General features: G+C 36.9%; 1 protein-coding gene across 1 annotated transcript in view; it reads left to right on the top strand.

The window, feature by feature from the left end:
- Positions 1-12,819, top strand: part of LOC126858493 (protein turtle-like) — a 205,807-nt gene that overhangs the window by 146,825 nt on the left and 46,163 nt on the right. Inside the window, exons 4-5 of the mRNA XM_050608867.1 lie at positions 8,009-8,119; positions 10,171-10,374. Coding sequence (XP_050464824.1) covers positions 8,009-8,119; positions 10,171-10,374 — 315 coding nt within the window. The remainder of the gene's footprint in view (positions 1-8,008; positions 8,120-10,170; positions 10,375-12,819) is intronic.

The following is a 12,819-nucleotide window of genomic DNA, read 5'->3' as shown; positions in this document are numbered from 1 at the left end:
AATATAACTCTGCGATTCTCTTTTCTTCTTGAGAAGATTAATTAATTTAGAAATATGACAAATAGCCTAAAAATTCATTTCACACTCTATTTCCTCTTTGCGGGCATATACCTCTAACTCTATGGTACATTTCGATCGAATATAGCGGATGTAGGTGATCCTTTTAACACAACGGAACAATCTCATGTCCGCATAGGATATAGGAGTAAAAAGATATGGATCAATGTACTTTATTTTGTCTATGTCAACTCGAAAGTAACTCTCTATCTCCCTTTCCCTTTTTCCTCTCCTTTCTACCTCTTTCTTTTTTTTTTTCTAAAAGCAATGAGATATGAAAGATCGCGGAGAGAGGGATGACGCAGAAAAAGGAAATTCGAACAAAATACAAGCGTATTAGCGGCGAGATGGGTGCAAAGAGGCCAAAGCTAACGAAACGAAAAAGAAAGAAGGGAAATACAGTGGCCGTCGCCGGTAAAGTCTCAGCCAAAGAACGCGCTTCGACAAGCCCGTTGTTTCGTTGGACCCGCGGCGTCGGATTATACCGGATGTATATCTACGGCATGTACACGGCCCTTGGCCCGAGCACGTACGAGAAGCCCATGTATGTGTATATACGTGTGTTAATGTGAAAGAGAGAGAGAGAGAGAGAGAGAGAGAGAGAGAGAGAGAGAGAGAGAGAACAAGTAGTATACAATAGAGCGGATATTGCGCCGTGTGATACGGTACACTCTCCATCTCTGTTTGTCGATGTCTCTCTGTTTCCCTGTACCAGGTTGCATTCGCGTGCTCACGATTTTTTGTATATTACCGCACGGGGATACCGAATGCCCTCGCTACCGATCCTGAGATTTTGTATAACTATACAAGAGATTCGCATCGCGTGACTTCTAGAAATTGCAACGTGCAACATATTAGAGTTTATGCAATGACCTTCATATAAAATACATCCTTGTACTTGGATTGCTGAGTACTTGGATGCGTCATCTGATTTTATTGGTTGTTTGAAAAATTGCGCGAAAAGAACAAATAAATATGTTTTAGCTAGATGGAAAAGCTCATTTATCAAATTGAATATTGTGCAAATTATCAAAATATATTCTTTCGCATATATATATATATATATATATAAATAATACTTAGGCAATTATACGTTTTAAGAGAGAAAAAGAAAAAAAGATTGATTGAACGAGTATATTCATCGATAATATATACTTATTTTGACATTTATTTGCACCAACAATTTTCAGTCATGCTTTTGCAAAGCAATCGATCAAAATACTTGACAATCAGTAAGTTAATTTTGTGGATATTGCCCATTTTGTATGGACACATGATAACATTATATATATATATATATATATATATATATATATATATATATATATATATACACGATATTCCGCAATACGTGTTCGCGAAAATGACGGAAACGCGGCACGATAGATTCTATTGGCGATGCTGGCAGCTTCGAAAGCAATTATTGTAATGAGATCTTTAAACTCGTCGCGACACAAATGAGCTGTGGTGACAGGCGCCGGAACAAGATAGTTTTGTTGTAGCTGTCCGTCTGATGTGAGTCAGCTCTATCGATAGGATACTTCTCTTTAACCCTTTCGCCGAAGAGGGATCATGGAAAATCGGACCAGGAAGGATTATCGGCTTTATGTCATTATCGAGGAAACATAATGAGCACGTATTGACTGGCATATAATTTGAAATACGCGTGCACATCGAAAAATAAAGCGCGATATATAAAATAAATAATCCAAACATCCCCAAGTCTAAAAAGAATCTAATAATATCATCCTTTAGATATCTCTAAAATTTGGTTTTTTTGGGGGGGCTTTTTTGCGTTATCTGATTATTAATTTAATCTCTATATTGGCAACGATTGCAAATATTTGAGAATCCATTTACGTAATTTAAAATTTTATATTTCTGTGCCATAATTCTGCATAAATACAATTACAAATATATAATATAATTTTTGTTACGGAAGATAGATGATAGAATAGTTCAATATGGAATTTTCCAATCTTTAATCTATCCATCTATCTAGGAAGTTATTTGAAGAAATGTCTTGAATTAGAAAAGTTCAAATTATTCATATTAATTGAAAAAAATATCATACCAAAATTTTGTTTAAATTTTAAATATATTGCTACAAAAACAAGAAACAAGAAGATATTGTTTCTATGCAAATCGAAAAGATGTAAAACGTAAAACACGGTTACTTTCTGTTCTGTGTTTGAATTCTTTTCTGTCTTTCAAACGATACGACATAAAGAATTGTACGGTCAGTGATTGCTTTCTATGATTCTCACGAGATATCTTTATTCTTTTCTTTTGCGTTTGCGTAGCGCTGTTTCCTCTGAACGAGCGCAGGAAATTGTATCGCTGCGTAAGTGGAAAAGTAAACCCTTTCGTCTTTAATATTAACGAAGAAGTTAAGTTTGTTTTGCAGTTAAATTGTTTTGCATTAGCACGCAATCTTGGCGCATGTAGATCTAAATTACTATCGCTACAAAACTAATCTTATATATCGTAATAACATGAACGCAAACTCGCAAATCCTTTTAATTGTCGCATTTTCAATGCTTCACCACTGCTGATTGTGAAATTCCATTCTCGCACATGTTAATGTTGCAAGTGAACTATTTGTTTGTAATTTGATAGCATTAAATTAAATCCAATCATATTATTAATTTATCAATCATATGATAATGTACATATACATGACAATTAAATTTGAGCTTATGAAAATCATTCATTTGTCATTTTATATTAAAAATAATATTTTGACATTCTTTCAGTCTTCAATTGTTAATACTTTATTATTCATTCTCTCTATTTCTCTCTGCTTCAAATTATTTGCTATTTTGAAAGACTAATTTATAATAATAAAAATAAAATAGATATATTTTTTATAAAAGTCGATAATATATTTCTTATAACTTGAATCAATTTTTTTACATACATGTCTATATGTATATACAGTTTTTAAATTTTGCAATTGATAAAACTAAACTATGCTATGACAGTTGTCCGATGTCTACGGATGTCGAGTAATGCTGTATTTATTGCCACGAATATAAACTACGTTTTCCCGAGTTTACAATCATCGCAATGCCATTTGAAGTGCGCTTTTTGAGAATAGCCACAAAAGTGTGTCGTGCCGAGATCTCTATATCCATGATATTCTCGCTCCGCTGCTCTCCATCTCGCAGGATTAACGAACGTTTTTTGATTCGGCACGTGCGAAAAAACAAGAAAGGCAGGAGAAGAGGTGCGGAATAGAAGCGTGATATAGATAGGATGGAGACGGCAGGCGACGAAAGCACGAAGCGTTCGCCAAAGCGAAACGCGCTCGCGAAACGAATCGGATCACCCTATTCATCGGCGCAGCATTGACGAAAATAATCGGAACGAACGGCCGCCCTTTTAGAATTCATATATACGCCTCTCTTTTATCCGGACGTGCGCGCGCGTACACCCAATTCTTTTTTTTTTTTTTTTCACAACATCGGCAGACGCTTTATTTTTTTGCAGTTGCCGCCGCGCCACTTTATGAATAAAAAACATACTTTTGTCCATGAACACCTCTGTGTATTTCCTGGAAATATTTTTCAATCATGGGCGCAATTTCACGCATCCCCCAGCATATGACTAGCCGTCTAATCGGCCTGTTTTCATACACCGAAAATTAAAAAATCGCCATGACAAAACTTTATCGCACCATGTTGCATACCATGCATACCGATGACTCGATGACCGAAGTGGACGCCATGACAAAAGTGAAATTGCGATGGTAATTTAGAATGGTTCGTTAAGCTGATCTCGATAGAGGTACGCAATAAAAGCTTGTGCAATGATGCCAAAATGTATGCATGAGACATTACCGTACATAAATTATTCATAAGAAAAACTACAGTACTGTGTATACATATATATATATATATATATATATATTTTACATATCATTTTTATATATCATATTATATTCTTGCATATGCGTATTTAATTACAATTAACTTTCGTGATAGTCTAACGAGTAATGTCATGATACATGAGTAGCTAAAAAATTTTATCTACAGAATTAAGCAAAAAATATTATTCATATTTTCTATATCGCGCTCTGTTATGCGGGAAACCGATGGCTTATAGCGCTCGCGCGATTTTGATTTAAATTTCTTACCGTAGTCACACACATTTTATTTCGCTGTGAAAGGCCGGTTTATCAGAGCGAAACTTCGCGTGGGCGATGGGTAATGTAAAGTTCGTGCCCGAAATCAAATCCCGCATGCCGTTATGGCGCGCTCGCTCGCCGTTAGCACATTGATACGGCTTCATTTGCGCACCAGCACGCGAACCGCAGTAAAATTTTTTTATGGCCACGCCGGGAGCGAAAGTCGGAAGTAACTTTTTGGCGACTCAAATTAACCAGCGTAACTGCGGGCACGACAATTACCACCCGATGGCTCGGTCGTCCGTTACTGTCCGCCCCCTCCTCCCTTTTTCCCTCTTTTCGCACGCCGCCCATACCCAGCTCGGCATTATTAAGCACGAAAAACAGTTTCGGACTTCCGATGCCCACTCTCGATGCTGATGATGTCCCCGAAATCAAGAGCCTATATAAACAATAAATCTGGCCAGTCCCGCGTCGGTACGCAAAGTACTCGAGCTCGCGAATGAAATGTCCGTGTTGATGAACTGTGTATATACGAGCAAGCAAAATTGTGGAATGGAAATGTAAAATAATGCAAATTGCAAAAGGGTCATTTTTACACGTATCAAAACACTCCCGATAATAAAAATATATAAAACAATAATAAAATTGAGAATAAAATAAAAACAGATAATTACGCTGTATGTGAGAATGATAAGATTCATTTGCAAATAAAAAAATATTATACGAAGAAAAAAAAAATTGAATGAAAGCGGGTACATTTTCTAATTATTAGACTTAATCATTTAATTCTTAATTAACTTATTTGCAAAATAAAACCTTATATGAAAACTTGCGTTACATCAGAGTTACATTTCGTGAACATCAGGGAAGAAATACTTGTGAAAGTTAAATTTTGAATATTATATGAAAATCTTTTACCACGCACGTATACGCCAAAGAAGCAGAGTTTACTTTCAAAATTCAACTCTAAAATTATATTGAATATATATATATATATACTTTCGTCTAATAACTCTACGTGCTGATATTTTACGGAAACTTTCGCGTACAATCGGCTGATGAAGGCGGGTGAGCTCTGCGATAATTATATGCAACGTAGTCGACCACAAAGTGTACGGAGCACGTTTCAAATAAGTCGATCGATTTAAGATACGTAACGTACATGAGAAGCATATTTTCAAAGTCAGACGCGAAATAGAGTGGCTCACTAAAAATAGAGTATCACAATATTCCTTCCCCCGCCTTTATATTTTAATGAAATAAAATAAAAACTATAATGCGAAATCAATTTTGTCGTGGTTTTTTCTCAGAATTATATATGAATATTTGCAGAAGACCGCGCGCGCTATATTGTCATAACCGTAAATATCTCTGCTGGCATTCATAATTCTGAGAAAATTATATCCTACCTTAGTAATTGGAAAAGGGAGCAAGGAAGAATATATATTAATGGCGCAAAACATTACGCGCGTTAATCGTTGTGGGCTACCGGGTTTACCAATGCAAGATCTATTTCTGTATTAATCCCGATCTCTCGTCGCGCTAACGGGTGGAACAAATTCAATCATCATTTTGCTGCCGGATCGAAACTCGCTTATTTTTTTAAAAACAAAGTAAATAAGATGCGTGAAAAATTATTCTGCCCGAAATGATCTTGCGCGCGCGAGAGTTTAGCTTTTAGCTAAACGTGATGGATAATTAAAGAAAAGAGAGAGAGGGAGAGAGAGGGATGAGTGGCCGACACGAAGTCAGACGTGAAAGCGCGTGCGAGTCGGATAATAAATTGAGTTTTACCGGAGGGATCGGTTTCATTAAAGCACGATAATTCTCGTCTTAGTATAGAGCAGCCGCGGCAGTTTCTCCGCGGAAATAAATAACGGCAGTAGTGCAGGTGCGCCACTGTCAGACCTGTCGCGGATTAATGGTACGCCGCGCTGCGCTGCGTCGCGCCTTGCATCACTCTCGACTACTGGAACGGGCGTCCTCACGGAAGGGACTTCGCCTTTAAAAAGAAGGTCGCAACCGAGATCGACGCGAGTGCATCATGTTCCTCCTTCTTAAGGAGATGGGAAGAGGCGAATCGAGATACGTAACGTATTACACGACGGACTATGATACTACAAAGCGGCAAATGCTACAAAGGCTAATGCCGATAAATGATGCTTCCCCGCATACCATTTGTCAGGATTACGGAAATGTAGAGCAAAGAGGAACGGAGAGAGGAGACTATCCGCGAGAAAGAGAGGGAAGGGAACAGGAACCCGTAACAACGAATCTAAAAACGCAGTAAGAAAGTTTCACACATCTGTTATGCTCGTTTGATTCACACGAGTCTGCTTCATTTATAATATGATGATAATGATGATGATGTATATAACATGATATTTATGATATCTTATCTCATTCGGAATGCATTTGCATCCGAAGAGATGTTCCAAGTTAGAAATCAGAAATTAAATGTAATATAAAAAGTCAAAAATACATTTATTGGTTTGCCTTTCATTATTCAAATTAAATAGCTTTAAGAAAACTCATCTTAATTGTAATCAATCAATCATTGTGTAAATTAAAAATGCTATAAATTTATGAAGTAATTTTCGAAAATTGATACATGTCAAATGGAATAGAATGATTTAGATGCTTAAATATTTTATACAATTTTAACGATCTATTATTTGATCTCTGTCACATGCTAATAATAATGAGATATTTCCAGAAAATCGATGCTATGCGAATTAGTTTTTTATTTTAGTATAAATAATGAATAAAGTGATAAAAAAAGGTAAGCGGTATCACTCTTTTAAATAAAATTGCACTCTAAAATCAAAAAATATTTTATCATAATGTAAAAAAAAGGACTATTGAAATATTGAAAATTAATAATATCATACTCATATAAATATAGAATTATAGAAGACATTATATCAAGATAGAGATATGACACAATTCTCTCTTACTAAAGCAAAAATGCACTTGATATACAAGTTGAAGAAAGTGACTGTTTTTCATCAAATCATTGTTGATTTTAAGAGTTTTTGACTTGACGCTCTTGATATACCATGAAAGAAGATAGCAATAAAAATAAAAAAAACCGCTCTACTCCAAATGCAGAATCAAAATAGTTCTTCATGCGACGGGAAATGCTGCTGGGAGGGAAAATAAAGTAGAACGTAGCGGCGTTTCTCTCTGAGTGCGATCTTTCGGCATAATTTTTGCGATTGTAATTTTCCAATTACATCGCCCGCGGAATTCCGTTCGCCAAGTAGCTTTCCAACCTAATACGAGCGTACCGAGCGTTGCAATCTGATTTTTCCATAAATTCCACTCTCGAATGAAACGATAAAGCGCGAGTTTTCCTGCGTGCGAATTTTCCGCGCGTGCGAAGCACTGTTCTTATTATTTTAAGTTTCCCCTTCGGCTTTTAAGCAAAAACTACGTTCCTCTATCCGTCCAATATTTGATAACGCAACAATTGCCGGCTTCCGGACCAGCTCCGAGGGGCGGAGTGACATCGTGAGCGCATCACTCGATACATACGCTCGTCAGAAATACATCGCGACGTACCTCGGAGCGACTCGATATCGATTTCAGATTTCAATTTAATGCCGTCACGATATCTCAGGCACGATCTTCCAATACCAATTTCGTGTTATCGGACTTTTCGTGTGACGTGCCCGTCCCGTGCAGCTTCCATCGCGTCGCGAGCCCGGGACACCCGCGGCCGCGCCTCGCGTCAGAGTCGCGCGACCAGAAAAGCCTCTCGCGCGCTCATGAATATTCTTCGACGATAACTATATCGACGTTTCTGTTAATTTCCAGTACCACCGCACGTGATCACCATCACCGACGAGGAAGGGATCGAGAGGGTCTCGACGGTCGGGCCGTATTTGGAGGGCGACAATCTACGACTCTCCTGCGACGTTCATGGCGGTGAGTATCGTCAAAATTTTTTCAATCTCGAAAAACTGCATGAGTTTTTGTGTCCCGTAATACGAGTGTTTTGTGTGTGTGTGTGTGTGTGTGTCCTGTAGACAATATTGAGAGCGTATTGTCGATACAAGAATGATTCAGAGTCTTTGTTTTCTAAACAATGTTCTATTTCTGTAAAAGTTTTCATTTCAACGCGCTATAACATTTTAATAATTATTATTTATATTACCTTTGACTTTACCTTTAATCATACTGGGGCGTGGATTATGTATACATTTTCATTGATTCACGAAACTTGGAATATCTACATACGCATATTATGATTATAATACATATTAATCACATGCATTAACATCTATTAATTTCTTATGTAAATGATAGCCATTAATTACATTGTAAATTATATCATACAAAGTAAATATTTGTGTACAGTGCAAAACATTGTTATTTATGAATAAATAATCGGCGTGTTTATTGCATATGACGTTGAACACGATGCCCATAGCGAGGAGTATTATGAAAATAATTTCATAGGGTTGTTATAAGGTCTGTATGCACTTATACTGTTAATAACTTTTTTTTTGCGGATTTCTAAAAAAATATGTATATAATTTAATAATTCCAAGGTTATATCAAAAATGGTAAAATTGTATAAATAAATTATTTTTCTAAAATATTATGTATTATATATATAATACTTATCTTTTTTAAAGCAAAAGTTATAAAAATTTTTAAATGCAAAACAATTTTAAATGTTATACGTTGATCAATCGATGAATACTGCAACTGTAATACTTCTTAATATTAAATGTTTGCTTTAATCTTTGTTAATTTATTTTATACTTATTATATGCCAAGTATATATTCTTATTAATTATATAATAATAAATAATTATTTAGATATATCACACATTAATGAAGATAGTTAAGAATATAATTCGCCAATATTGTTTATAACTGTAAATAATGTTGCAGCTGATTGTTAAAGCACTACTCTTTTTTTAATGAAAAATTAATTTCATGTTTCATGTTAATTCTTTATAATAACACTAGTTTATAAAGTGCAAGAGCATGCGGACATAATTTTTAGGATAATTTTAAACGCTGCGCATGAATCTGCCATCAGAAAATTTCTATTACGTTAGATTTTCGAGAAAAATGGGGTTGAATCAAATGAAACGATTGTCCCATGCAGTCCGATTGCAAGACCGTTGCAAATAATTAAAATTTTAATCATAGATTTAATGCACGACATTAAAAATGCTTAATCGCACTAAAAACTTTTTCTTTTTATTTGTTAAAAAAAGAATTATAATTTTTTACTTTTAACTGTGAGTAAATAATTTTACTCACTTTTAATCTTGTGTATTAAATCTGATGATTAAAATTTTTACTGTTTGCCACAGTTCTGCAACCGAACTGCATATCGTGTGGTAATTAATTTAATTGACAGTGCGACTACTTGTAAAAAGCGCGTTTGAGAGTTTACGGTAAAAGATTTGAAATTTTTATATTAAAGTACAATGTTCAAGCTTTTATTTGAGCCCTGTCTGAAGTCTCTTACACATCTGATACGAATTTTCAAAAATGTTAGAAAACGCGTTTTTTGGTGGTTTTAATCCCATTTTTTTCGAAAATCTAACACGATAGGTCATTTTGCCTTGTGGATTTGGATTCAATGTTTTAAAATACGTTAAAAAAGTTACTTTTTTGCACTTCTTGCACCCAAAAAAGTGTGAAATTTGTAAATTAATATAATTATATGCCATAATTATTACATTTGACTATTTCGTGCTTTTGAACAAGAACGGCGAGTAACGTCGATACTCGTACCATTAAATCCACAGCGTTATCTCGCAATAGTTGCGAGTTTATCGAGCGAATAGAGATATATCGATAAATTCTGTTAAAAAACTCGAGCATCTCTACACGCGCGCATTCGCACTGAAAAGACCTCCGCGAAGCGTCGCGTTTCGTCGATACCGGGTGCGATAATTTTTCCGCCTAGCTGACACGCAGCGAGCTGAAACGAAATTGATGTATTTCCGTAGGTAAGCCGGCCCCGACGGTGTCCTGGTATCGCAACGACAAATTCGTCACCAACCGGATTACGGTATTGCGCAACGGCGTGACACGCAGCGAGATCGTTATACAAAATTTGAGCCGGGACGACGTCCACACGGTGCTGACTTGCAACGCCACGAATAACAATAGCTCGATCCCGCTGTCGTCGTCGGTCCGCGTGGACATGAATTGTAAGTATCCATATATCCGTTCTGCCATAAAAATTCGCCCTCTCGACTCGCCCGTCCGTGGCCGTCGATGAATACGCGCCGCGGGACACGTTTTATATATCGGCCTTTTTAATTTCCGCGAAATATGATAACTGCGATGCGCAATCACCTAAGCAATACGATAATAATGACGTTAAATCATATAATAAAAATGTAATAATTTGTTAAATCGTATATGATTAAAATGAAAATTCTCTGCAGAATATTCATGAATATATCATCTGGTGGATTTCTCGTCATGATATATGAAGGATCTACGCGGTGTAATGTAATGAGCCAACGTTTATGGCACAATTTCCAAACGCTTTCTATTGCCACTAATCGTCTTACGTCTGGCAATGACAAAGATATGTGAACTTAGATAGCTGAATTCTCTTGCGATCCGGTAATAGGATAGAAGCTGAGCGTGTGCTTGAGGGACATGTAATCCAGGACGCTCTGTGTGATATTGCATTTGCCTTTCACTTCCTACGAAAGAGGATTCGTCCAACATCTCGACTGTATTATATCCATCGTGCTATTGACAAGCCGTTCGAATCATCGGTGAGATGTTTATCGGGATAATAGAAAATCCGATGGCCATTTTTCTAGATCCATTTGTGCGGGCTGACGACGAGTGAACTTCCAAAAGGAAGGAAGGAAGAAGGGAGAGGGATGAACGCGAGAACTCGCCCATATAGAGAGATGAGATATTCCACCGCTCTTGGCCAGAGTTCGTCGGCCCGTGTTAAGAGGATATGGATTCGTCCGAGCTTTGATACGTATTCGAATCATAAAATAGTGATTTCTCATTTTCTCGCGCTCTATCCCTTCTCTAGGAGATTATATTCGATTCAAGAATCTATTTCGGTAACACAATACTCGCGCGTCTTGCATTATGTACGTCGAATGTTTATCTCGATTTATTCTTGATTTATAAAACTTAATTTCTTATTATTTATTCACGTGACACAATTCGTTGAAAGCCGCTTATCCGCTTGGTACTTAAATCGCCTGACGTTGTAATATAAAGCACTGCCGAATATTAATAAAAGAAGAATTCATCCATCAAGATTTTATATTCTATCTCTCTTTTATTATTTGTACAGAAAAAATAAAAAAAATTTTCGTAAGGCGATCAATGGTCATCGGATTATATGTCAACTTGGAACGTCTTATATATTTAACGAATGAAAGTCAATAGGATGCAGTAGAAAGTAAATAGCGATGTGCTCTTCTTTGGACCACAGGATACGCCGTAATAACGTTTACAACATGGATACCTAAGGCATACAGAGCAATGTCAAACATCCAGATCAATACCATTGGTGTATTGATATAGATGTTTGACATCCATACCAATGACAAATATCCATGCTAATACAGGAACACCCTAGTACACGAGGATCTAGAACAATCAATGTTTCCCGCTATTTGTACAAGTGAGAAAAAGAAAATTTATATGTCAAAAGAGATATCTCTCTCTCTCTCTCTCTCTCTCTCTCCTCCTCTTCCTCAATTCGCTCTCTATCCATGACAATATCTTTATCTGATAATGTAAAAAAAAATAAATAAAAAAGATTCCGATTAATAATTTAGCCTTTAAAACTGCACTTATTTTAACGAAAAGAGTATAGGCGAGTATATAGGCTCTCGGCTTAGAGAACCAAAAAATCGACACACTATGGCTAGAATGTCGGCACGTAGTAGATACAGAACGCGATGTATTGGCGATGGAGATGAGATGATCGCGTGTTTCTCGCCGCAGCATAGAATCAGGATGGACGGCACAATTTACGGGCGTTACGGTCCAGAGGACGCACTCCGGGCTCTTCCCTAGAGGAACCTTTGCATTCTTTACGAGATCGGAGGTTCGCATCGCCCGTAGCAACGATGCGTGAATGGCGCTCTAAAGAAAAAAAAAAGAAAAAGAAAAAAAAAAAAAAGAAAAGAGAGAGAGGGAGAGAGAGAGTGAGAATGCTGGGGACAAGGGTGCGAATCCGCCGTTAAAGTGTGAATAACGTCCGGGCGAACGTAGTGCGTCTTCTCGCGGCGTGGAATTCGATTATCCTGGACGTGATTTAAAATATTCCCGATAGCAGCGGCAAGCGATGCTAGCGGCAAATTCCGACTGCGTTATTTCCTTTTTCTGCGGGGGCAGAGATAAAGGCGAACGTCACGTACGGCTCTACTTTCGTCGACTCTTCGCGAGCCACCGCATTGAAGAAGGTAGATTATCGCGAAATCTCTTCTCGTTCTATCGCGTTTTACAGAGGGAGGAAAGAGAGACCGAAATGGTTCTCTCCCCAGGATACGGAATGACAGAATCATCGTATAACAAGAACGAGATAACTTTGAAATCCTCTAAAATGTGTTTGCATATAAACGCTATCATTCGAACCGATCATTTTGAAAACAAACATACGG

This window comes from Cataglyphis hispanica, chromosome 25 (genome assembly GCF_021464435.1).
Source record: "Cataglyphis hispanica isolate Lineage 1 chromosome 25, ULB_Chis1_1.0, whole genome shotgun sequence".
Taxonomy (NCBI): Eukaryota; Metazoa; Arthropoda; class Insecta; order Hymenoptera; family Formicidae; genus Cataglyphis; species Cataglyphis hispanica.
Note: the sequence above shows the minus strand (reverse complement) of the source record. Positions and strands in the feature narration are given on the sequence as shown.